The sequence below is a fragment of the Gopherus flavomarginatus genome, chromosome 1 (assembly GCF_025201925.1).
Source record: "Gopherus flavomarginatus isolate rGopFla2 chromosome 1, rGopFla2.mat.asm, whole genome shotgun sequence".
Lineage (NCBI taxonomy): Eukaryota > Metazoa > Chordata > Testudines > Testudinidae > Gopherus > Gopherus flavomarginatus.
In genome coordinates, this window is record NC_066617.1 from 339,414,832 (window position 1) to 339,441,433 (window position 26,602).

The window sequence follows — 26,602 nt, forward strand, 5'->3', positions numbered from 1 at the left end:
CTAAACCCAGGGTTGTGAGTGCAATACTTGAGGGAGCCATTCAGGGATCTAGGGCACAAAAATCTGTGTAGGGATTGGTCCAGCTTTGAGAAGGGGATTGGATTAGATGACCTCCTGTGGTCCCTTCCAACCCTCATATTCTATGATATGGAGAGTTTGCAAGATAGATAAATAATAAGAAATATCACAAAATATTTGAATATTCTAAAAATGTTTTCTCTTTTAGAACAAATCAGAGTAACTCACCTCCTGTTAAATCATATCTGAATAAGCCAAGAACCCACTGAGTAAGAATGTATGGTGTAAAGAGGTAATGACTATGATCATCAACTGTGAATTTTGCTCGTACCTGAAAACATAAGTTATTCACAACACAATTTATATTTTAATTGCAAAGATTTCTTGACAATTTGTTCAATTTTTTTCTATGCTTTCACCAAGTGGATTTACTTCAACTGTACAAGTTCATATATTTTGTTAATTCATCTGAAAAATACACAGCTTGGACTGTTTACATTTTGCTTTCAGAACAAAAAAGCACAATATCTCATTTCTAAAATATTTATTCTATATTATTTCTGAGAAAAAGGTTATGTTGGAAAATTAGTTCCCTGTTTCTTCCATGGGAACAATCTCTCTTCCAGTCTAAAACATCTATAGTGGGTCGATTTTTCTAGTTTGGCACCAGGAGAAGAATTTTGTCCAAATTCGGATAGACTCTGACACTCTCTACCTCAGGGGATCACCCTGCACCCCCACGTTCATCCTTATAATATGTTTGTTTGGTATCCAATGCAAAGTTTGTCATGACAACGTCTTCAGAAGGCTCATGATGCACTGAGCATTGTTGTTATAGTAACGTTATAGGTTGTAATTTCATGTATATAGTTATGAGGCTGAAAATGTGTCCCTGTGGCTTAAAACAAGCCCAGGTAAAACTCTCCAGGAGCAGAAGGGAAGTTCACACCCCATCAGGGCATGTATGGGACAAACCCAGCCCAGCCTCACAGGAACAAAGGACACTGGCCTAGGCAGCAACAAAGGATCTGTTGGACTCTTGAGTGAGTCACCTCCCTTCCTTTGGTCAGTTTGGGACTACGATGAGGTAATGCTCATCTGACTCTGAAGGAGGGGAAGGGTAATGCCAAAGGGGAAGAAAGAACATGATAAAAGGGAGAGACGTTTGCCATGCTCTTCCTCTCTCTTCTACCTACATCTACAGACATCACCACCAGGCGACTGAAGCACTGATCAAAGGGGCAAGCCTGGCTGAAGGGCAACCAGTCAGCCTGTGATGAAAAGCATCTAAGTTTGTAAGGGCACTGAAAGTGTTAAGTTCAGCTTAGAATGTGTTTTGCTTTTATTTCATTTGACCAAATCTGACTTGTGTTTTGACTTATAATCACTTAAAATCCATCTTTTGTAGTTAATAAGTTTGTTTGTTTATTCTACCTGAAGCAGCGCATTTGGTTTGAAGCTGTCAGAGACTCCCCTTGGGATAACAAGCCTGATACATATCAATTTCTTTGTTAAATTGACGAACTCATATAAGCTTGCAGTGTCCAGCGGGCATAACCGGACACTGCAAGATGGAGGTTCCTAGGGTTGTGTCTGGGACCGGAGATATTAGCTAGTGTCAATCGGATGCACAATTCAAGCAGCAGCTGGCCAAAAGTGCTCACTACCATAGCTGGGAGCAGCTTACAAGCTAGAAACTGTGCGTGAATAGCCCTGAAATGGGGGTTCTCACAGCAGAGCAGGGTAAGGCTGCCTGCCTCCCTGAGTCAAGTACTGGAGTGACCTAGAAGATCACCGGTCCAGATAACACCAGGGGAACATCACATAGACCAAGAGGATGAAAGGCCTGTGCACGGTTGGAGGACATCCCAAATACATTTGATATATATAACAACACATGCTTTCAAAGGATCTGTGGTCAGACAAATCACATGTATTAAATATGACTGTATTTGTATAGTGTTCTTATGTATGGTACATGATTTGTGTGGGGCCAAGGTATATTTCTGAACAGAAGATGCTACATAAATGTAAGGTATAATGAATAAAAAAAACAACAACAATGCATATCATAATTTGGCTGACTGATAATGGAAATATTAACTATTTATTTATATCTGAAAACACACCTTGATTTTTAACTCATGGAGTAACTGCATAGCTCTCTTTGAGGATGAGACAATTATCAGCACAGATTTACACTAATAACTCATAAAATATACAGATAAAGAATAGGCCATATGAAAAGCATGCAAGGCATGAGACTGCAGCTGTTTACCAAAAGGATAACAAATATTTTGATCTGATTCTCCTTAGACTATTATATGTAAGGTATTGATGTTCAAAATGTGTAGAATCTCAAAGAATAGAAATGTTGTTACTATTCAATACACAGGTAGTGTTTCTTTAGTGTGTTTGTTCTATTAAACCTGTCAGTTGTGGTCTGAAATGGTTTATAGGTAATATAATTGTCTGCATGGTGAGAAACGGCCTACTTATTACATTCTGTAAACTTGACTCTACCTCCACCATAACTTTTTATCATCATAAAGATTCAGCCTTCCACTATTGGAAAACTTTTGGCTAAGCTAAGTTTCCTTAATCAAGATTTTCAAACATCTAATAACCGTGCCTTACCAGAATGACACTTGCACATATTTCTTTGAAGAGTTGAATTATGTGACTAGTTGGAGGTTGTCCCATGCTCCATCTGCTTTTAAGGATGTGATCATTCTACCTAGATGTGTGTTAAGCACTTGGGTCCTAGTCCATGTAATTACTCCTACTAAATCCAGTGAGACTATGCTTAAATGCTTAAAGTGATTACATGCTTGGCTGGGACCCTACAATTTTGAATAGGAAGTTAAAAATGTATTTGTGTGCCTAAATGTTATGTTTTATATGCACACTATTTGGTATACTTAGTCCTATCTAAGTTTGGCCCTCATCATCATACAAAATCATAGTATCTGAACAACTTGCAATCTTCAGTGTGAAGCAGAGTTATCCTCATTTTACAGATGTGGTATGGAGGCACAAAAAGGCTGAATCCACCATTTACTAGTGTAAATGATAGATTCTCTGGAACTTGAAATCTTTAAATCATGATTTGAGGACTTCAGTAACTGAGCCAGAGGTTATGGGTCTATTATAGGAGTGGGTTGATGAGGTTCTGTGGCCTGCAATGTGCAGGAGGTCAGACCAGATGATCATAATGGTCCCTTCTAGCCTTAAATTCCATGAGTCCCTAAGTGACTTGTCCAAGCATACACAGGAAGCCTGTGATGCAGCAGGGAATTGAACCCAAGTCTCACAAATCCTAGACTAGTGCCCTAACCACTGGACCATCCTTTCATGTCCATAACCACATGCATGTACTCTTCACTTTAATTCTGAGATCAACATAAAAAAAGTTACTTGCATTTAGATTTTAAATATGGTGAAACACTGTATAATCTATTGTTACTGTCTAAAGCCAGAGAGTAAAAGACAAGGCAGCTTCTCAATTTTTCATCTCCATTTCCCAATAAAGAAATCAAAGCACTGTACCTGCTCATATACTTGAACCATAGATCCTGCCAGCTGATGTATTTTTGGTAAGGAACCCCAAACAGAGTGATTCTTTAGGTTTTTGTGAAGCACAGGCTCCAAATATGCACTATAAATTGTTTGCAGTTGGTCTCTTTCTGGATAGCTAGAGGAAAAAAAGAAGAGTCCAAGGAAATTGTGAAAGCAGCAAAGAATCCTGTGGCACCTTATAGACTAACAGAGGTTTTGGAGCATGAGCTTTCGTGGGTGAATACCCACTTCCTCAGATGCATGTAATGGAAATATCCAGGGGCAGGTATATATATGTGTGCTAGCAAGCAAGCTAGAGATAACGAGGTCAGTTCAATCAGGGAGGATGAGGCCCTGTTCTAGCAGTTGAGGTGTGAAAACCAAGAGAGGAGAAACTGGTTCTGTAATTGGCAAGCCATTCACAGTCTTTGTTCAATCCTGAGCTGATGGTGTCAAATTTGCAGATGAACTGAAGCTCAGCAGTTTCTCTTTGAAGTCTGGTCCTGAAGTTTTTTTGCTGCAGGATGGCCACCTTAAGGTCTGCTATAGTGTGGCCAGGGAGGTTGAAGTGCTCTCCTACAGGTTTTTGTATATTGCCATTCCTAATGTCTGATTTGTGTCCATTTATCCTTTTCCGTAGAGACTGTCCAGTTTGGCCGATGTACATAGCAGAGGGGCATTGCTGGCATATGATGGCGTATATTACATTGGTGGATGTGCAGGTGAATGAACCAGTGATGGTGTGGCTGATCTGGTTAGGTCCTGTGATGGTGTCGCTGGTGTAGATATGTGGGCAGAGTTGGCATCGAGGTTTGTTGCATGGATTGGTTCCTGAGCAAGAGTTATTATGGTGTGGTGTGCAGTTGCTGGTGAGAATATGTTTCAGGTTGGCAGGTTGTCTGTGGGCAAGGATTGGCCTGCCACCCAAGGCCTGTGAAAGTGTGGGATCATTGTCCAGGATGGGTTGTAGATCCTTGATGATGCGTTGGAGGGGTTTTAGCTGGGGGCTGTATGTGATGGCCAGTGGAGTCCTGTTGGTTTCTCTCTTGGGTTTGTCTTGCAGTAGGAGGCTTCTGGGTACACGTCTGGCTCTGTTGATCTGTTTCCTTATTTCCTCGTGCGGGTATTGTAGTTTTGAGAATGCTTGGTGGAGCTTTTGTAGGTGTTGGTCTCTGTCTGAGGGGTTAGAGCAGATGCGGTTGTACCTCAGTGCTTGGCTGTAGACAATGGATCGTGTGATGTGCCCGGGATGGAAGCTGGAGGCATGAAGGTAGGCATAGCGGTCGGTGGGTTTTCGATATAGGGTGGTGGTAATGTGACCATCACTTATTTGCACCGTGGTGTCAAGAAAGTGGACCTCCCGTGTAGATTGGTCCAGGCTGAGGTTGATGGTGGGGTGGAAGCTGTTGAAATCATGGTGGAATTTTTCCAGAGTCTCTTTCCCATGGGTCCAGAAATTGTGATGTATCAACATACTTAATTTCCATACCAAAAATGGGTTTAGATTTATATCTATAATTTACTCTGAATCTTCAATAAACAGAGCCTTAGTCCAGCAGTAACTTAAATACATTTGGTTTTATCTGAATATGCAACCCTCAGAGACTTTCCAGTGTATCTTTAAATATGTTCCAATTTATAAACCCAATTTATAAACCCTTCCTCACAATGTATTTAATTCACTAAACAACCAGCACTTTAAAATAAGTAATCTTACTTGAAAACTTATTTCAGATACTTAGGAACAACATGGTGCATTAAAATAATTATATATTGCTCTTTAACTGGTTTCAAACACCAAGAGGTAGCAACATTGATATTATATGTGAAGATTCTACATTATTAGGAAAGATTAGAGGCTTGACTTGCCAGACACAATCACATTCAATGTTTTCAAGTCTCACATCAAGGAGGATAGGCAGAGGCAAACAGACCCTGCAATCTGAATCTGAGATCTCAAAGTCAAGTAGGTTCTTGCAAACACTTACTCAATTGCACAAAGACGAACAACAGAAGTAAATCTGGATGTAAGTTTATGCCTTCCTAATGTTCCCCCAGCAGACATGGATGCCACAATTTGGATACTTTCTAAACCAACCCATTCAAGATTTTCATCGTAAAATCCTTGGTATGTCAGAATCTTTAATATAACAAAACAAAATATTTTAGTAAAATTAAATGAAAAATAGCAAGGTGCCTAATGAAAACAATAGATTAATGATGAGTCTCTGATTAGTATTATTTGTTAAATACCAACAATGTACTCATCACTAACATTTTCCTCAAAAGTGTCTAATATATTACTCTTAAGCAACTGTGCAGCACTATAAACAAAAATTTATATGGCATTTTATAAAATCATAAATTAGGCCAGATTCTCCTCTGTGAACCAACAGCACAAAGGAGCTAGAATCCAGGTGCAACTGGACAGCTGACAACTCCTCCTGGAGAGAGGCAGCTCTCAGCTATAGTAAAGCCAAAAGAGTTGGCTCCTTCCCTAACCTGCCCGATCTCAACCAGAGTAAAAGACATGTCAGGCGTGGAAGGGGGCATACTGGAGCTTCACTCTGCCAATTCTCAGCTCTTGAGTGGTCCCTTAGAGACCATGAGCAGCTGAAGTAACTTAGGGCAGCCCTTAGCTCAAGGTCTTTATCCCAGATAGCTTGCAATGTAAGAGAAAATTAAACCAAAGGGGGAAATATTTCAGTAAAAGGGCGAATGTAGTAAATTCATTGTTAAAAATCAACAAACACTACAACAGATTTGTTGGGTGAAGTGGGGAAGAGGGTTTTAAGAAGGAATTCGGAGAAGGAGAAAGAATGCATGATGGACAGAATGTAAAAATGAGGAAAAAGGAATTTTTAAAATACTGTAAGCATTACATTTCAATTTCCAATCTCTGAGGAGAGAAGAATTATGCAAATCCACAAACTTACTTTATTAATCACTATAAGCTTTTGGGGACAGGGACTGTCTTTTGATTACATATGCAAGGCCGGCTCCAGCTTTTTCGCTGCCCCAACCGGCGAACCAAGGAAGAAAAAAAGCCGATCGGCGGCACTTCAGTAGCAGCTCAATTGCAGTGCTTCATCCTTCTGTAGCAATTCAGCAGCGAGTCCTTCACTCCCTCTCTTCCTCTTCAGCGGCAGCTCAAAGAGGTGGAGAGTGACTGAGGGAACCGTTGCCGAATTGCTGCCAAAGATCCTTTTCCATTGGCCATCCCAAGCAACTGCTTGGTTCGCTGGTGCATGGAGCCAACCCTGTATATATGTGTACAGTGCTTAGCACAAATGGAACCTTGATACCAGTTGGCATCTCTACATGCTACCACACTACACATAAATGTAATGATAATAAACATGTAGGATGTTAACTATTAAAATCATCAGCATATTGTAAGGTGTTCAATTCAAAATACTCTGCCTGTATATCAAATGATTGCAAATAGGACTTTAATATGTATTTACTGAATCATAATAGATCATTTATAGTCTATAATTCTAAATATAATTATTATCAAAGCCATATACGTTCACCTGTTGCAGGAAAGCCACTAGAGTGCTGGTTCCCCATTTATCAGGTTTGGGCAGGTTGATGTCCTTTAAGTATAAAACCAGCCTTTCACAGTCTTTCGGTCTGTATACTCTCCCAGTATTTGTACTGATTACCATACAAGTCTGATTTAACTTTTGGAGAAGATGTCGAGATGTAGTTTGAGCACTGCAGTGAACTGTAGCAATCTGGGTGGATCGGAGTTGGGAAAAGGCATAACGAAGCAACATTCTAACAAAATAAAATATACGAATATATATTTTATATACACAGAAATTTTTAAAAAGCAATTTGAACACCTTAAAACTGCTAGCACACTGTTTAATGTACTGCATATAATGCACTGGATCAGTTTTGTTGAACTAAGTAGTCTTGATTATAAAATCAAATTGTATCATTTCACATTTATGAAGTTCCAGAAAAGTACTTGTACAGATTTGTGTAAGAAACAGCTAGCTGGTGAACAATGAAATATGGCCCCAAACCAGCTATTTACAACACATGGACAATGGAAGTCAATAGGGCTCTGCAAAAATTCATTAGTCCTCTCATGCAGTATACATTGCAGGATCAGAGCCTTTGCACATGAGGATAAAGAAAATAAAAAGGAATGGTACATCTCTTTTTCTTTTAGGAATCATATTTATGACTGAATTTTAAACAGTGGAAATAGCATTAGATTTTTGAGAAGAAACCACTAAAAGAAAGAATATAATCTATTTGCAAATCAACAGAGACACAGAAAAAAAAATGGGTTCACACTTATTACCATTATTATTATGTAAGGAGTACGCCCTCACCCTATTGAGGGAGAATTTAATGAGCTCTTCAGGGCTCAGCCAGCACTAACTAGACACAGCTGCATGGCTTGCTCTTTGAGGGAATCAACAAGCACATGGATAAGGGTGATCCAATCGATGCAGTGCACTAGGACTTTCAGTGCACGAGGTCCCCCACCAAAGGCTCTTAAGCAAAGTAAGGAGTCATGTGATAAGAAAGAAGGTCCTTTCATTGATCTGTAGCTGGTTAAAAGATGGGAATGGAAACAAAGAGTAGGAATAAACTGCTTGTTTTCACAATGGAGAGAGGTCAACAGTGGGAGAGTTCCCTGTAGTGGAACTTGTGCTCTTCAATATATTAATAAATGATCAGGGAAAAAAGGGTGAACAGGAATGTGGCAACATATGCAGATGATACAGAATTACTAAAATATTTAATTCCAAAGATCACTTTGAAGAGTTACAATGGGATTTTGTTGCAGATGAAATTCAATGTCGATAAGTGTGTAGGCCAGGCTTGATATAAGAAACTTGTTTCATTTCTTAGTAGGCATAATTGGAAAGGTGAATGGAAGGTTAAGTTGTAAATAGGGGCTTGACAAAGAGTACGCTGGCGTGCTGATAAGGACTATGGACAAGATAAACCTTGAAGGTAAAGATCAGGTTCCACATGAACAGCACACAGACAGAGCATGCTGTACAGGGACTGGTTCCTGCAAAGTAATCAAGCCAAGCCAAAAACGTATGCTTGAATGTAAAACAAATGCAATGTTATGTGTAAATTCATATAAAAGAAGAGATTGTCTGTGTAACTTTGAATGTGCGGTATGCCCTGTACCTATCCCCTATGCTAGAGTCCGATCAACTCAGTGTAGCTTTGCTGTATGCCAAATAAAGGAACCTGAGTGAAGAAATCCAGAGTCAAACTGAGAGCTCTGGATCCCAGAGAACTGGATTAAGTATTCTCCCAGAACTGGACAAGGTGCTCTTGATAAGCCAAATGTAAAAACTCCCCGAGGGAATCCCAACAAAGTGCAAAGTAATGCACACTGGATAACTTAAACCCAACTATACATATAAAATGTTGGGGTCTAAATTAGCTGTTACAACTCAATTCATTGTGGAGAATTCTCTGAAAATTTCTACCCAATCTCCAGTAACAGTAAAAAAAGCTAACAGAATGTTAGGAACTATTAGGAAAAGGATCAATAATAAGACAGAAAATACCATAATGCCACTATATAAATCCATGGTATGCCCATACTTTGAATGCTGCACGGAGTCCTAGTCGCTTCATCTCAAAAAAGATATATTAGAATTGGAAATGGTGCAAAGAATGACAATGAAAATGATTAGAGATATGGAACAGCTTCCATATGAGGAGAAATTAAGAAGACTGGACTGTTCCTCTTAGAAAAGAGATGACTATGGGGGGATATGAAAAAGGACTATTAAATTGTGAATTGTGCAGAGAAAGTGAATAGCAATGTGTTATTTACCCCTTCACTTAACACAAGAACTGGACATCATTTGGTGAAATTAATAGGCAGCAGGTTTAAAACAGACAAAAGGTAATACTTCTTTACACAATGCACAGTCATTGCCATGGGATGCTGTGAAGTTCAAAAGTATAACTGGGTTTAAAAAAGAATTAGATAAATTAATGGAGGACAGATCCATCAATGGCTATGAGCCAAGATAGCCAAGGATGCAACCCTATGCTCCATGTGTCCCTAAACCTTCAGCTGCCAACAGATGAGACTAGATAACAGGAGATAGATCACTCGAAATTGCCCTGTTCTGTTCATTCCCTCTGAAGTATCTGGCACTGTCACATACAGGATATCAAGCAAGGTGGACCATTGGTCTTACCCAGTATGACCATTCGTATGTTCTTATGGTATCTGAGCGGTGGTGTGAATGGCTGGCTGATATGAAGCAGCAGCAGCAAGCACTCAGCAACAGCAGTTCCAGCAACAATTGCTGCAGCAGTGAACCACCCACTAGCAAGTTCAAACAATGCAACAGCAGCAACAGTTGCTGAGGGAGTTGATGAGCCACCAGCAGGAGTTCCACAAGGAGATGATACAACAGATAGTGCTCACCTTACGCTCACAAGGGCACCCTTCTGTCAAAGTGGATCCCCCACCAATACCCAGGAAGTTAACCAAGACAGGGCCAGACACTACCCTAAAGCCTTTTTAATTACCTTTCAGAGCAGAGCACTAATCTCCTGGTGGAGTAGGCTTTGATTTTGGCTCCGTATTTGATGGGTCTGGCACAGATGGCCTACCATAACCCAGACCTGGAGAAGTCTAAGAATTATAAACAAGTAAAGTCAGATATGTTGGACAATTTGGACATTTCTGGGGAAACTCACATCAATGACACTACCAGTGGGACTACCAAGCATCTCAAGCAACTGAAGATGGACCTGCAGAACAAGGGCCAGCCACTACTCCACAGCTGAGTTCACCCCCAACTAGTAAAGATATCATCAGTGCCAGCCCAGCGACTTGCTGCTCCTGTGGTTAGACAGAACACATAAAAGAAAGAATGCCCTCTTAAGGAATGTGATTATGCACAGGGCTGGAGTGCAGAAATCCATGCATGAACAACAGCACTTCCCAAGTTGATGGCGCTGCTGATGGTCCAAGGGAAAAGAGTTCAATGACTTGGACTCTGTCTGTAGTTAGACAGTGGTCCAGGTCTCCTTCACAAGGGATGAAAACACCCCCAAAAGGCTGATCTCATCTACAGTGAATACATGGCAAAGTGAAAACCTATCCCAGCCAATGTTTACAGCCGACTGTGGGGACATGTATCAAGGTGACAGCTGTACCACTGGTGGAGAAATTGGAGTATCCCATAATGGGAGACCGGCACTGGCCATTTTTTGGGCAAGTGATTAATGAACAGGCCAGCCCAGCAAACAGGCATCCTGGTTGATCATCGCAGAGTGACCAGAAAGCCTGGTAAATCTTGAGGAATTGGAAGATCCTAAGGACGGAATGTCAAGAGGAAAAGAACTGTCAGCCCCTGCAAGTGAGGAAGAGGTTATCTGATGTGGAAGCACTCCTACAGAATGGGAATTTTGTGCAGGCATAGAAAAGTGACCCTACACTGAGCCATGCATATGACCAACTGGTCCCTGTAAAAGAGAAGTAATGGAGCCTCATCTGGTCAAGCACTATCCACACTTCATGCTCGAGAAAGAGCACCTGTACCAAGCTGAAAGAGATACACAAACAGGGGTAATAATGTTTTGTTAGTCATAAGGAGCAGGGGAAAGGAACTCTTATTTAGAGAGAAAGAGAGAGAGAGAGAGACTCTTGCACACCCCGGGTACATCCCAAGCAGAGGAAGGACTCTGTTAGGGTCAGAGAAGGAAGTAACTCAAACAATGTTCTGGTAGTGACTAAAGGGGCCCCTACCAACCACAAGTATGTATAATTTGCTATTTGCATTCCATTAGCACCAAAGTTCCAATCAGAAACAGCATCTCACTATAACAGATGCTGGACAAACACACACACAGAGTGAGACTGATGTTACTAACTTGTTAGTAACAGGTGTGTCAAAGAACATTTCAAATGGTTCTATTAGTATTTCATCTAAAGAAACAACTTTATCAATGGAGCAGAAACTTTCACTATGCAAAAATGTTCCAAAACTTTATCACCAAACTTAGAAAAGTTAGATTAAAACAGTTAAAATAAAAAACAAAAACAAAAACAAAAAACTTACCCCTTTCCACATCCTTCAGGCCCAATAAGAAGAAATGGCTGCTTGTTGTCAAAGTCTAGCCATGGTCTGAAGTAATCTAAACCTCTCTGCATGTCAGGGGTTTGAATGACAGGAAGTGTTCGGAGATTACTAAAGTCATCAGCAGTCAAATGTATAGGTTTTCTCAGCTGATATGACATTAAATGTCCAGTGTCAGGGTCATAATATGTGTCCAGTGGCTTCCTGAGATCTGGTGGAGACTCTCGTGCCCAATTAAAAATCTTTACAAAAATTTTAAAATAATAACAATTAAGCTTTTAAAAATCTGCATTCCTAATAACAATACAATAACTATAATTATAACTACATCCAAAAACTATGCTAAAAGAATATTAAATTTGCAAAGTCAAGCACTCAAAAGTTAGAAAATGCAAGAATTAAGGTTGCCTATGCAACTTGAATTCAGTCCCGTTGTGTGAATATATTGGGTAGTGAGTGAATGAGTGGGTAGTTATCTAATATTTATTTTTCATTCGATGCGTGGTGCCAGACCTCATGGAATAAATGTCCTCATTCATTTCCTTGAGTCACTGAGGGCCTGACTTTACAAAGTACTTAGTAAGTTCAAAGTACAGCTCCTATTGACTTCAGTCGCACTCATGAGCACTCATGAGCACACAAATGAGCATTTCTCACACTGAGTAGAGAGAAAATGAGGGACACACAATTAGTAGTCAACTGTAAATAAAAGTTCAAAGTTAGGAAATTCCAGAATTAAAGGCTGCCTAAAGAGATAACTGTTTTTTTTCTTTTTAAGTAACTTTTTTCTTTTTCCTATTTTGTGGTCTGGTAGGAACACCTACCACTCACAGTCATCTTTTTTTTTTCTAACACTTTTAAGATATGAATGTGTGTGAGGATTTACTTAGCATTTATACAATCGTAAATCACTTCATGTTATCCTGGGCTAAAAAAGTGTGGCTGCACAAACTATGCTGTCCTAACAAGAGAAATTATGGGTTATTAAGAGAAGTCCTGCTTAGTGTGACAGCCTTGAGCTGCAGCATGCCTAGCACATAGAGGATCTTCAGAGAACATATCTGCCAAATTACAACAAACCTCTATGGAACATATGAGAACTGAGATATTTGGAGGCTTACAGTTTGGCCAAATTTGGGCAAGTTTTCATGGAGATGACAAAAGGCACATCCTTCTCATCAGGGTGATGCCCCTTGCCAAATTTCAAATCATGGAAGCAGTAAGTTTAGCAGTATTGGACCTGAATGAAACAATTGTAAGAATGTTTTTAACATAAAAAAGACACATAATATCATCCTCAGAAATGACTAAATTGTTTTAGCTGAAACTTTCCCAAAAGAAATCAGCCTTAGGTAAACACCCAATACTGAAAATTTCAGCATGAACAAGTGATGTTTGTCAAAGATAAAAGCAACTGAAACCTAAGTTCTGTAATAGAAAATGTTAGGCAACTTTAAGGATAGATGATAGAACCAGCTCCACCTATAATAAAATGGAATATGTTTGTGATCAAAGAAATGGAAATGTAAGGAGGGATGGGACTGGACTGTTCTGAAGTATGTACATGTGAATAAACACTTTTCGGAGGCAACAGTATACCCACTTATTTTTTTTAAAGAAATTATGATCGTCTCCACATGTTGAAGAGCTGGGAGGAATGAAGTATTTAATCCACAGTTGATATCCTATGCTCTTGACTAAAAATGTTCCTGACTAAAAACCTTCCTTTATCTTCCAAAAAATGCACATGCATCATTTGCAACAAAACAATATGATATCGTCAGAATTAATTTAGGGCCCAATTTTGGAAGTCCTTATACACATAAGCAACTTTACTAATATGAGTAGTCTAATTAACACCAATGGGACAACTCACATGGGTTAAGTTACTCATGTGCAACCATGGCTAAATTCCAGAACCTGTGTTCCTTACTCATCCTGCTTGACCTCTCCGTGGCATTCAACACACTCGATCACTCCCTAGTTCTTGAAATCCTATAACCCCTTTGGCTTTTGTGATCTCATCCTCTCAAAATTCTCATTCTACCTCAGTGATGGCACCTTCAAAGTCTCATTGGATGGAGTCTCCTCCTCTTCCCTTCTCCCCTTTTCCATGGGCTTCCCACAGGCCTTCATCTTTTGTCCCCTTCTCTCTTTGGACCTTATCTATAAGTGATCTTGACCACTCTCATGTATTTGACTACCATCTATCTACCAAGGACACATAAATCTGCCTCCCTATGGTTGATCTATTTCCCTCCACCTAATCTCAAATTAGATTATAAATTTACTGAGGCAGGGACTAACTCTTATTCTACTTTTATACTCTGAAACCATAACAAAATCAAAATTTCTGTTTTATTCATCTCATAGTTTGAGATAAAATAGAAAAAGATTATTACCTCTTTTGTAAATTCCAGTCGTGATTTCATGTTGAGATTTCCACCAAGACCCCGCATTAAGCTAATAATAAATTGTCCACGATCAGTGCATCCACGGAGATGAGACAACCCATTCATCACAGTGCCAACTAGACTTGTTTCTACCACATAGTCATTCTGTAAATTGGAATTTATAATAGTGTATAATAACTTATAATAATAATATAATTTTAAACAAACTTCTAGCAATAAAATAAATGAGTTATGGTGCAAGTAAATATGTCAGTTTCATTGCTATTAGGAGCCACCTTTAGACTTCTAAAATTGGTAGAAAATTTGGTCCATTCAGGTCTAGAAGAGGTGATCCATTTCCAATCACTTGCTTTTTAAACATTTACTTCTGACTCTTATACCAAACCTACTTACGATTTATCAGTTCTCATGCTCGGTCATCCTTCTATTTTAGATGTTATTAGCCTACCGACTGCAAAGAAATGTGCACAATTGTGCAATGGAGATATGTGCCCAGAAGGGACTCTCCATGTGTGGATCTCACTCTCCCCCATAGAATGGGGTGGGGAAACAACTGCTTCTGCAACAGTGTGCCCCTTTTCTTTGATCCCACACAAGTGTAGAAATCTGCATGGAGGAAAGAAACAGCTATGGGAGAAACACATCTTAATCCCCATCAAGCTATGTAGATTCTCCAAGGAAATATAGCAAGATTGCCCCTCAGCACTTGGGATCCCTCTTAAAGGAAGTTCCACAGAAGAGAGGCCAGCTGCACAAGGCCTGCATGGCTCCACTGTGAGGGGTATGAAGCCATGGAGGGGTAGTAGAGCCACAGGAATCACAAAGCAAGCACAGAGACACAAGCAGTCTATATGCATGGTAATAGACTCCCATCTGGGATCCCTGGGTTTTCAGGACATCCTGCCCACTTCCCTTTCCCCTAGATAGCACAAGTGAAGGGAAATCTCTGTAAAGAAAAGCTTGCAGAGGTTCCTGCCTACGTAGAATTATTTAATGACTTATAACATTGTTAATTTTTCCTCAAGCCTAGCAAAGCACATGCCTTCCTGATTAGGATTTTGGGCAGAAATTTCAAATTTTCTGAGCCTAAATTTAGATACCTAAATCCATGATTAGTCAATGGAAGCTCTGGGATCTTAGCATCTCAGAAAAATCAGATCCCTTATTTAGATGCCTAACTTTAGAGACCACATTTACAAATTCTGGCTGACATCTACACCAAGTTCATAAATTTGAATAAAAGCCAGAAAGTTATTAAGATTTTGTGAGTTACTCACCTGTTTTAGAACCCAGTTTAATGCCTTTTCAAAATAGTTCCCAATCCAATTTTCAAGATTATGTCTGCACTCTTCAGGCTGGTTTCTTAGCCAAGATTTTATCAAAGAATTAAGATCCGTATCTTCATCACTAGAACAAGACATACTTCAGATTAAAACAAAAACAAAAACATCCATGCAGATGGATGCAGTATGATCTAAATGCTCAAGCAAGATGACTGAGTTAAGAGGCCAGGGTTGTGTTCTCAGCTCTCCCAATGAGCCACTGTATGAATTCAGACCAGTCATTTAACCTCTCTATATTTAAATTTGCCTTTCAGTAAAAAAGGGGTCAGAAAATGTATGCTCTTGAATAAAAAGCACTAAGATGCAGAAAAAAGATGCAAACTAGAAATGGAGTATCTTTATTATTACTGTCAAATGTCAAAATAATGCTCTAATACTAGGTGAAACTGACTGAGCAGATGTGAGCATTTATTTTCTGATTTCTGTAATTACAAGAAATGGACAATGGTTTAATTTTGATTCAGTGCAATTTTCTTACATTTTTTCTAATAAATTTTGCTTTAAAATATTTGGGGGTCTAATAGTGTTTAGAGGCAATTTAAAGCAACCCAGTCTCTGAGTCAGGAAACAAACTTCTGACCTTTGGTGAGAGAAAGAAAGGCGCAAAAGATATGACATGGGGTATTTGGTGAAAGGTGTAGGGCAAAAAACAGCCCTTCCCTACGAGGCTTTACTGACCATAGTCAGTAAAGAGCAAAGAGACTGACTGGAGACATTCAGGAGTCACAAATACAGTGTCAAGTATCAGAGGGGTAGCCGTGTTGCATCTGAGGAAGTGGGTATTCACCCACGAAAGCTCATGCTCCAAAATGTCTGTTAGTCTATAAGGTGCCACAGGATTCTTTACAAATACAGTGGTAGGTTACAAGCTAACAGATGAAAAACCTGACTTCAGAGATAAAAAGGCAAATACAGGTAACATCTATACAGACAACTCCACCTACTCAGCGTAAATGAACATTTTCAGAGGTTAGCATTACAATGAAATCATCAGTTTTATAATAATAAAATAAAATACCATTCATAAAAATTAACTTAAAAAAGGAAATTACAGACTTGTCAGCCTAACTTTTATACCTGGAAAGATATACTGGAACAAATTATTAAACAACCAATCTGTAAGCATCATGAGGATTATATGGTTACAAGAAATACCCACTATGGATCTGTCAAGAACAAATCATGCCAAATCAACCTCATTTCCTTCTTTGACTAGGTTACTGACCTAGAGAATAGGGGGAGAAGCAGTAGACATGATATAGCTTGATTTTATTAAGGCTTCAGATACAGTTCCACATGATATTTTTATAAACAAAGTAGGGAAATGTGATCTAGGTGAAATTACTATAATGTGGGTGCACAACTGGTTGCAAGACCATACTCAAAAAGCAATGATTAATGTCTCACTGTCAAACTGGGAGAGTATATCTAGCGGGGTCCGGCAGGGATCAGTCCTGGGTTTGGTACTATTCAATATTTTCATTAATGACTTGGATAATGGAGTGAAGAGTATGCTTATAAAATTTGCAAATGACATCAGGCTGGGAGGGCTTGCAAGCACTTTGGAGGACAGGATTAGTCCTTTGACAAACTGGAGAATTGGTCTCAAATCAACAAGATGAAATTCAATAAAGACAAGCATAAAGAACTACATTCAAGAAAGACGACTCAAACACACAACTACAAAATGGAGAATAAGTGGCTAGCCGGTACTACAGCTGAAAAGAATCTTGGGGATATAATGAAATGGATCACAAATTGAATGTGAATCAGCAATGTGATGCAGCTGCAAAAAAGGCTAATGTTATTCACTGGTGTATTAACAGGACTGTTATATGTAAGACAGGAGAAGTAACTGTCAAACTCTACTTAGCACTTGAGAGACCTCAGCTCGAGTATTGTGTTCATTCTGGGTGCCACGCTTTAGGGAAGTTGTGGACAAACTGGAAAGAGTCCAGAAGAGAGCAGCAAAAATGATAAAAAGGTTTTAAAACCTGGCAAATGAGGAAAGGTTAAAAAAACTTGGCACATTTAGTCTTGAAAAAAGAAGACTGAGGGGGGACCCAATAGTCTTCAAATATGTTAAGGAATGTTATAAAGAGAATGGAGATCAACCATTTTCCATGTCCACTGGAATTAGGAAATGAAGTAATGGGCTTATTCTGAAGCACCGGAGATTTAGGTTAGATATTAGGAAACACTTATCTGTAGGGGAATTATGCTCTGGAATAAGCTTCAAGGGAGGTTGTTGAATCCCCAATCAATGTAGGTTTTTAAGAGAAGGTTAAACAAACACCTGTCAGGGATAGTCTAGGTCTATTTGGTCCTGTCTCAGCACAGGGGATTGGGCTCGATCACCTCTTGAGGTCCCTTTCAATCCCACATTTCTATGATATTATCAATAAGCAAATGAATATGCACAAAAAGGTGCAAAGCTGGAAGGAAAAAAAAATTGGAAGAAGTTTAAGCATGTTGCTGAAACTCTGTAAAGGGACTATATATATATAGAAAGCCATACACTAACCTATCACAGCCAAACACAACTGACACAATAGGGTTTTAAAAAGTTAATAACTATTCACGATGACAAATAAGTTATATAAATTTCACCCTTGTGTCTCACCTCAGGAAGATCATTCCCATCCGTGAAATTGTGGCAGGAGAGGCACAACTCAGATCATGTGTTTCAAATACAAAGTTTACATTTGGGCCAAACTGAATTCTTTCTCCACTGGGCATAGTGAGTAATCGATTGTCATCCAGGACAGAATTCAAAGACTCAATCCACTCAGGGTCGATGTCACCATCACAGATTATCCATGAGTTAACATCTACTTACAAATAAAAATACAAAACAACAAATCTACTGGAAAAACTTAAAGAATATGAAGGCTTGCTAAATTTCTAACCATTTTTCATTCTCTATGACAATTATAATTTATTAGTTTTATATGCTTTACATATAACTTCTTTAAATATTCCTCACATTCTTCACCTTCTGATGCATATTGCATGCCATTTATTTTCATATTACACTAACTTGGAAATTACAAACTGAGGTACTTGACAATGGTATTGCCGTAAGCCTTTTTGACCTTACACTGGCCACTTTCAACAATTTTAAATGAGCATATTGTCAAAATATGAACCAAAAAAATAAAGTTTATTTCAGCATGTTGAGCACAACACAGACTTCTGGATTGACATACCTTGCGGTTCTCGTACCACTTGTCGAGCACTACTTGTAAGCACACCATCAGACCACTCCCTGGTATCCATGTCAATGTGACCTAGTAACTGATGTCGAGGCATAGCTTTGGGATTCATAGTATATTGTTTCACCACTTTGCCAGTTTTACCAAGCGCTGTCCTTAACATCTGCCAAAGCGTTGATTTACCTGCACCACTCGGACCTACAATAACCACACCCATTCTCTGACGTAGCTGTTCATACAATTCCAAAGCTTTCTTGATCTGTATAAAAAAGAAATAACGGTTATAGGAGGTTAAGCATTAAATCAAACTTGTTCTCTAACCCTAATTTCACACATTCCTCTTTGATTTTGTATACTGTCATCCTCTTCCCTTAATTTAAATTTATTTTAGTAACTTGTAGGTGCAGAAGCAAAGAATAAAAAAAGTTTGTATTCAAACAAATCAAGGGCTCACATTATAAACATTAAAAGGCTGAAGGTAACTAAATAAAAATTAATAGATTAGCAACTCAAGCCTCACTGAGACTCTTAACTCATAACATCTAAACTTGGTTTATGCTTATACTTCATATTTACCTGGGTGTTTATAATTTCCAAATTGGCTTCCTCAAAGACTTGTTGTAAAGAAGTGGTTAATTCAGCATATTCTACATCCTTAAAACCAATGCCAGGGAACACATCTTTAACCAATGCATCAAACCGTGCACAGTCTGCAAATGTAAGCTTTGACATGGTATTGAGGCGCAAAGCTTGGACCACAATATGGCTTTCATTAACTGCAAAAGAAAGTTCAGTTTACATTTATTTCCACAGCTGAGATATCACCACCTGAAGTCATAGTGGGAATTGTTTCTTGGTATCACAGGTTGTTTTTTGGCATCACAAGGGATTATGATTTTAGGTGGGAAATTAGCATTAGTAGCATATAGAACTTCTGAGTCTTAAGTTACAAAGGGACAGACTCTAAGTGTACCCATCACAACTTTTGTATATAACTGCGTTCTTGAAAATGATAATTCATGCCAGACTGATTATATGCTGTGGGAATTTCTAGATGTCCTAATATGCAGGGTGTCTCTATCCTGACTGGATAGTAGTCAGCTAAGAAAGAACTTTGAAGAGGAAATATCCTAACATATGTTGTCGGTGTGTTTTCAACTGATAGATGAATTCCTGAAGTCGATTATTAGTTGTTTGTTAGCTATTTGCTTTTTATATCTAATGGGAAAACAAGGGTTGCCTCTAATAACCCCAGGAACAGTCAGAGCAGATCTGTCATTTCTTAAAGCATCAAAGAAGCAATATTCATGTCCCAAACATTTAAACTCCTCATCCACTCTAAACCTCTGCCCCCAACTCTCCCACAAACATAGAGAGAAAATCACCACCCACTCAAACACACTTTTTTATAATACACAACATTCCCATCCCTTAAAATACCATCTGGTATCGGTGCTCTAGTTAGCAGTACTCAGTCAGAATTAGATACGGTAACCCAAGAGTAATTGAGACTTCATATGCAAGAGCTCTCTTTTCAACTTGCCAACTCCGCAGATTATGTGCCCTGAGTTTCTGTGGGTTATTTAATTATTTATTTTTTATTGGGAAGGCTCTGATTCAGAAGGGCTTTCATAGAGGCTTATCCTTTTTTTGAATAGTCTGGCTTCCTACAGTTCCAGAGCATATAACTCGGTACTTGAATGAACAAGAAGGCTGTAGATATTTATTTCAATATAACACCTTGATTGATCAAAAGCGAACCAACCCTTGGCACAGTCAATCTTACTTTTTTCCTTCATTCCATTTTTCTTCAGGTGACGAAGGAGATTGCCACATCCTCTCAGAGCAGTCTTCATTGCTCTTAAGCCCCAGTCATAGTGTTGCTGGGGTGTCAAAAGCTCCCTATGTTTTTAAAATATTCATATTGTAATAGGCTGTAACAGTTGAAACTCCAGTACTTGTAGTTGATCATTGAGGAATTGACATTATACATTTTTCTGAAAATCAGAGCCATTAGAAAATAATATACTGGCCACAAACACTACCATTTTTCTTGAACTTCAGAGATAGATACACATGAAGTTGCGTGTTTCCAAACTTTCAGAGAGGCAGTTTCTTCAAAAACTAGATAATAATAATAATTGTTTTAAAATAGGACCTCTAATAGTTCCCTCCCAGGGTTTTTCCAAAAGGCACACAAATGAAAAAGTGCCATTGTGGTTACTTGGATGTCAGCTACTCCTCGAAAAAAATCACAGGTACATGATTTTTATGGCAGCACTGCACACTCAGGAAAATAACCATGTGCTCCCATTCAGACAAACAAATGGGAAGCAGAAGAAGAAAAAAGAACAGAAAAGAGTATATAGCAGAGAGAAATTAATAAAGGTATCATATATGAACTTGAAAAATGTTTATTTTAATACTTTTCTTACCTATTAAAGAGAAAATTACATTAATATTCAAGATGCCAACATAAAGGAAGGAAACAGTCAGGGTCTTAAGCAAGCAATATTTTCCCATCATGGGATTATAACTGCAGTTCCTGTATTCTTACATTTTTGCTTAAATACAAAGCAGTGCATCTCAATAAAATTCAAGCTGTGTTTTATTCAGACAGATTTACATATTACTAATTTTGGAGAACCGTGTTTGGTAGCATTCAAATATAAGATATTCTTGTTCAATGTAAAACAGCTTAAGGAGACTATAGGCATGAGACAGTAGCTCTATGTTGCTTATGGTATATAGCTTTATGAAGGTGATTTCTGGAGTGTCCATTTCATAAAGATCAGAGAAAACATACAGGAACAATGTTTAAAAGATTTCTATATCAATCTTTTCAAGGTTTGGTATTGAATGGACTGAAATGTAAGGAAGGTAAAGTGACATAACATGAGGGGGAAGTACTATAGATCGCAAAAGACAAAAGCTATATATTGACACAAACATGATTAATGGAACAAAATGTGCTTACCTGGCTAGATTAAAAATAGCCACCAACTTTCTGCCAAGGGTTTTAGCCTCTTTAAAACCTTCTGAATACAAAATAACTTCCGCAATGAGTTCATTATCTGGACGAGTCATAGCAACTGGCCTAAAAAGCTGTTTGAGGTTATCAGGCAGTTTTTGTCTTCCTCCATAACCTTTTCCAGCAGGATTCATAGTAATGAAAATTCCAGAATTATGATCCATTTCAACCTGGCATTAAAATCAATATATTGTCAAAAAAATAATATTTTCATCTCTATATCCTTAAGTATGAAATAACTCATGTAATTAGAACACTGTAAAATACCACTGTATGCTGTGGTGATGTAGCTTTGTCAGTCCCAGGATAGTAGAGAGATAAGGTGGGCGAGGTTATATCTTCTAGTGGACCAACTTCTGTTGGTTGAGAGAGACAAGCTTTCAAGAGCTCTTCCTCAGGTCTAGGAAAGTTACTCATGGCTTGGCTACACTACCGCGTGGGGTCGCTCTAAGATACGCAAATTCAGCTACATGAATAGCGTAGCTGAAGTCAACATACTTGGATCTACTTACTGTCATGTCTTCACTGTGGTAAATCGACAGCTGACGTTCTCCTGTCGACTCCGTTGACGCATCTCGTTCTAGTGGAAAACCGGAGTCAATGGGAGAGCGCGCAGCGGTCAATTTATCGCGTATAAATTGACCCCCGCTGAATCAATCACTGCCTGCCAATCCAACAGGTACCGTAGACAAGCCTCAGAGTGTCACAGTTAAATACATGATCAAACAGATAGTTTGACATAAGTAGTTAGATTATGTGCTAAGGGGTCATTCAAGGTGAAATGGCCCATTAACATCCCTGTAGTCATAGGATAAAAAGGAGGGTTAGTGGGTTACAAATTGTTGTAATAAGCCATGAATCCAGTGTCTTTATTAAGACCATGATTTTTAACGTCTAGCAAAGTTATGAATCGAACCTCCCAGACTCATCCTTTAATGGTGGTGTGCAGGTTTCTTTTGAGGATGAGGACAGGTCAACTATAGAGTCATCGCTTTGTGAAAGTGTGCTTCCCCACAAGTGATATGGTATTTTGTCTTTTATCATTTTCCTACGTGAGTTCATGTGAGAGCATAGTGACTGTCTGTTTCCACCCAGAGTTGTTATTGGGGCATTTAGTGCACTGGAACAGTCATGTGTAGGATTCAGGGATCTTGAAAGGTGTGTTGTGGGGGTTGTTGATCATTGCAGAAGTGAAGATATGTCTGCAGGTTTTGCATCTATTATTCTGGCAGGTCTGGTGCCACTTTGAGTTGGTGTGTCCTCGTCTATGAGGAGCTTGCTTCTGATGATGAGGTTGGAGAGGCTGGGAGGTTGTCTGAAGGCCAGAAGAGGGGATTCAGGAAAGATTTCTTTCAGGATGGATTCCCATTGAGTCTGGGTTGTAGTTGCTTGTTTGTGTATGGTGTATAAACAACTACAACCCAGACTTCATAAAGCATTCACTCTATATCTGACCTGTCCGTCCTCATTCTCAAAAGAAACCTGCACAACACTTTCAAAAGACAAGCCTGGGAACTTAAATTCATAACTTTGCTAGACACTAAAAATCATGGTCTTAATAAAGACACTGGATTCATGGCTTATTATAATAATTTATCCTATGATTACAGAGGTGTTAACAGGCACTTCACCTTGAATGATCCTTTAGAACAGTGGACTCAGGACCTATTTGTAAATGTTTATGGCCTGTCATGACCCAACAAACAGTCTGCTGGTTGAGGTCCTGGGGCAGAGACGTAACTAGGTATTTTAGTACCCGGGGAAACAAAACATATTTGTGCCCCCTACCAGAGGCAGAATGTGAGGGGAAGGGAGAGAATCACATGGGGTCCTATGCCCCGCACCCAATGTTTCTTGGGTGTGCTTCCCGACCCAAACAGGAAGGGTGGCCTGCTAAGATGAGTCACAGGGTGGAAGTGGCACTCCCTCTCTGAGCGCTGCCATGCCGGGCTGGCCCCACCAAGCCCTGCAAAGCAGGGCTGGCTTGAGCTACTCCCACGGCTTTGCACCCTGGGTTACTGCCCCACTCTGGTTACAGCCCCGACTTAGGTGATTTCGTTTGGATCCTGCCCACACTCAGCCCTCAGTGGCAGCTCCTGCAGCTCCTGTGCTGTGGAGCTGACTGACTTTGGCTCTCTGGGGTTGCAGCACTGCTCAGGTTTGGTCCCATCCATTGACTGGACCAAATTTGTGTGAGTGGAGTTGTGACCCAGCTCATGCGATTACAGTGCCATTCACACAAATCTGCTACCTGGAATTCCATCCTCATGACGGCTGGGCCAAACCTAAGTGGTGCTGGGATGCCAGAGGTTGCAGTGCTTGGAGCAGAGAGGGGAGACCACCCAGCTCTGTCAGACAGGAGCCGCCACGCAACCCTTTGAAACACTCTGGCGACCCAATTTTGGGTCCAGACACACATGTTGAGAAACTCTGCCTTAGAATATCTGTTAACTACTTATGCTAATCTATCTGTTCAACCTTGTATTGAGCTGTAACACTCTAAGTACCTTTCCCAGACCTGAGGAAGATCTCTGTGTAGCTCAAAAGCTTGCCTCACTCACCAACAGAAGTTGGTACAATAAAGATATTAGCCTCCTTGTGTCTCTATAAAATAGTATCAGAAATGTTGGGCAAAGATCTTCCTTATGTATGTGGGATTTATATATTGGACCTAAAAATGGTATACTTGTTAACAATACAAAGGTTTACAGGGTTTTCAGAAGACATTTGATATTAGTGACAAAATTTGAACAGTTTTCAACAACAACAAAAAATGCTGTTCTATACCTCCTTGCCAAGTAGTTCACACACAGGTCTATGCTTCTTCAAAGCATGCTGAATTGTCTGAATTTGCATGGACACTGCAGACAATACTGCCTCCTCCAGCCTATTGAACTCATCGAAACATCCCCAGGCACCACACTTCACCAAACCAACAAAAATACGACCCATCGACTTCACGTCAATACCCTTAAAATAAAAGAATATTATTTATATGTTAAATACCATGAAATCAATCAATGAAGATTTTCTTCCTAGTTCCGCTATGAGGTCTCTTATTGCAAATGCAAAGATCCTAAAATTTCTATTTGATTATAAATGAAAAACTCCATTAAATTACACTCAAAGTTTTGTTTTAAATTGTTCTTTAAATCCATATTGAATAGATACTCATTGCCTAAAATATATAAATATGCACATCACTTCACCTCATCACAATTAAAAACTAAAACTTGTCTTCCAAGAAGTCCACCCAAAGCCTTTACTGATTCTGTTTTTCCAGTTCCAGCTGGCCCATAAGGATTTCCTCCGAGGCCCATCTTCATAGCCTGAGTAAGAGTTAAGTAGCACTTATCTGTCAATGGTGTATAAACAAGTTTCGGGGAATTACCCTGTAGAAACAAAAGATATACTGTATGGATTAATACACAGAATCAAGGTCAATAAGTCAGCATTTCACTCAGTTTGGACATAATGAAGATAACACAGAAGCACAGAAGTCCAGATTACTAGCTGCCCAAGTCTGAGGACTATACTTGGGGCCATATAATTTTTGTATTTACATTCATAAATTCTGTTAGAACTACTCCCAAAGTGTTATGCAATCCTTTATGCACCACAGATTGAGGCTCAAAAAAGGGAAACACCTGCTATATTCTCTCCCTCATAGACTTCAACAAACATTGCCTTCATATACCCAAGAGCATAATTTGTTCCATATTGTTAATCAAACATTTGATTCAATTTAAATACATCTCAAAATTTATTTCAAGTTATCATTTTGTCTGCATTTGGCATTTTACCTAGCACTAACATAAATGAGAAAGTAAGAATGATACTATGTTCTTCACTTTAATATAAAAGCCATATAAATCCACCAATTCAGCAGTAAACTCAAGAATTCAGTATCACAGGTATTTGGAGATAAGAAGCATCTTAAGATTGAAGAAACACCAATACACCATTTTTCAATATTTTCTGCAAAACAGCATCATAAAATGGCAACTGACAAAATGGAAGCCATGTGGAAGCAATTGTGGAGAGAAAGCTGCCTCCCAGAACTGAAAGGTGAGCACCACACACATTTAAAAGCCAACAAAAATAGATTTAAAAAAACCCATACCTGATATTCATAGGTATACTGGAGTTCAGCATCTACCATTTGAATGTAACATTTTTGGTCTTTCAGATAGAATCTGAGTTGTTTCTTCCACACCCAGTCATCAACACTATTAATCTGGGCTTGATTTAGCTGCTTCACCACATCAATGTTATGAATAATATCAAGAATCAGCGCTTTAAGCTTGAGCTCAAGGATTCCAGATTCTGTAAATAAATAAAATTATTCACAAAAACACTTTCAAGTAGTTTATGTTGCGGTTTACAATCATAGAATCATAACGGGTTCATCTAGTCTAACCCCCTACCAAGATGCAGGATTTGCTGGGTCTAAACAATCCAAGGCAGATAGTTATCCACCCTCCTTTTGAAATAGCTAAAAAACTAAAGCAACTAACATACAAATGAGAGGTTGATATAGTTACTAGATAAAAGCATAACAGCCAATTAACTTTAATCTAGAATTCAACAGAGTGACCAGATGCACAAGGATAAGTATTGATCCACATTACACATTACAATCTGCACATCATATTGGTGTTTTATAGGTTTGTGATGTTACATTTAAGTCAAGAAATAACTCCAGAATCCAATCGAATATCGTATTACCAGGGGGAAAAAACACCGGGACTTATAGAGAATGTGTTGACATGGTATCATGTTTATCCAATAGTATCTGGCCAGTTTCAGTGAAACATAATGTTAGAAATCAGAAGATGAAAATAACGATATAGAAGCAGATTTTGTAATGACAAATTATTAGTAAATATATTAAATAACAAAAACATCAAGTTAAAGGAAATGGATA

The 26,602-nt window shown here is 39.0% G+C and overlaps 1 protein-coding gene across 3 annotated transcripts in view; it reads right to left on the reverse strand.

Annotated features, from left to right (window-relative positions):
* DYNC2H1 (dynein cytoplasmic 2 heavy chain 1) overlaps positions 1 to 26,602 on the reverse strand; it is a 421,699-nt gene that overhangs the window by 340,230 nt on the left and 54,867 nt on the right. For all 3 annotated transcript variants that reach the window (XR_007770188.1, XM_050927645.1, XM_050927637.1), the window contains exons 32-46: positions 25,799 to 26,001; positions 24,885 to 25,067; positions 24,463 to 24,645; positions 21,622 to 21,845; positions 20,431 to 20,546; positions 19,221 to 19,420; positions 18,639 to 18,903; positions 18,053 to 18,260; positions 15,364 to 15,493; positions 14,075 to 14,230; positions 11,655 to 11,914; positions 7,113 to 7,359; positions 5,565 to 5,716; positions 3,568 to 3,712; positions 247 to 349 (exon numbers count right to left, since the gene is read on the reverse strand). Coding sequence is in view for 2 of the 3 variants with exons in the window: in XM_050927645.1 (XP_050783602.1) it covers positions 247 to 349; positions 3,568 to 3,712; positions 5,565 to 5,716; positions 7,113 to 7,359; positions 11,655 to 11,914; positions 14,075 to 14,230; positions 15,364 to 15,493; positions 18,053 to 18,260; positions 18,639 to 18,903; positions 19,221 to 19,420; positions 20,431 to 20,546; positions 21,622 to 21,845; positions 24,463 to 24,645; positions 24,885 to 25,067; positions 25,799 to 26,001 (2,775 nt within the window). In the remaining variant the exon portion in view is untranslated. The remainder of the gene's footprint in view (positions 1 to 246; positions 350 to 3,567; positions 3,713 to 5,564; positions 5,717 to 7,112; positions 7,360 to 11,654; positions 11,915 to 14,074; positions 14,231 to 15,363; positions 15,494 to 18,052; positions 18,261 to 18,638; positions 18,904 to 19,220; positions 19,421 to 20,430; positions 20,547 to 21,621; positions 21,846 to 24,462; positions 24,646 to 24,884; positions 25,068 to 25,798; positions 26,002 to 26,602) is intronic.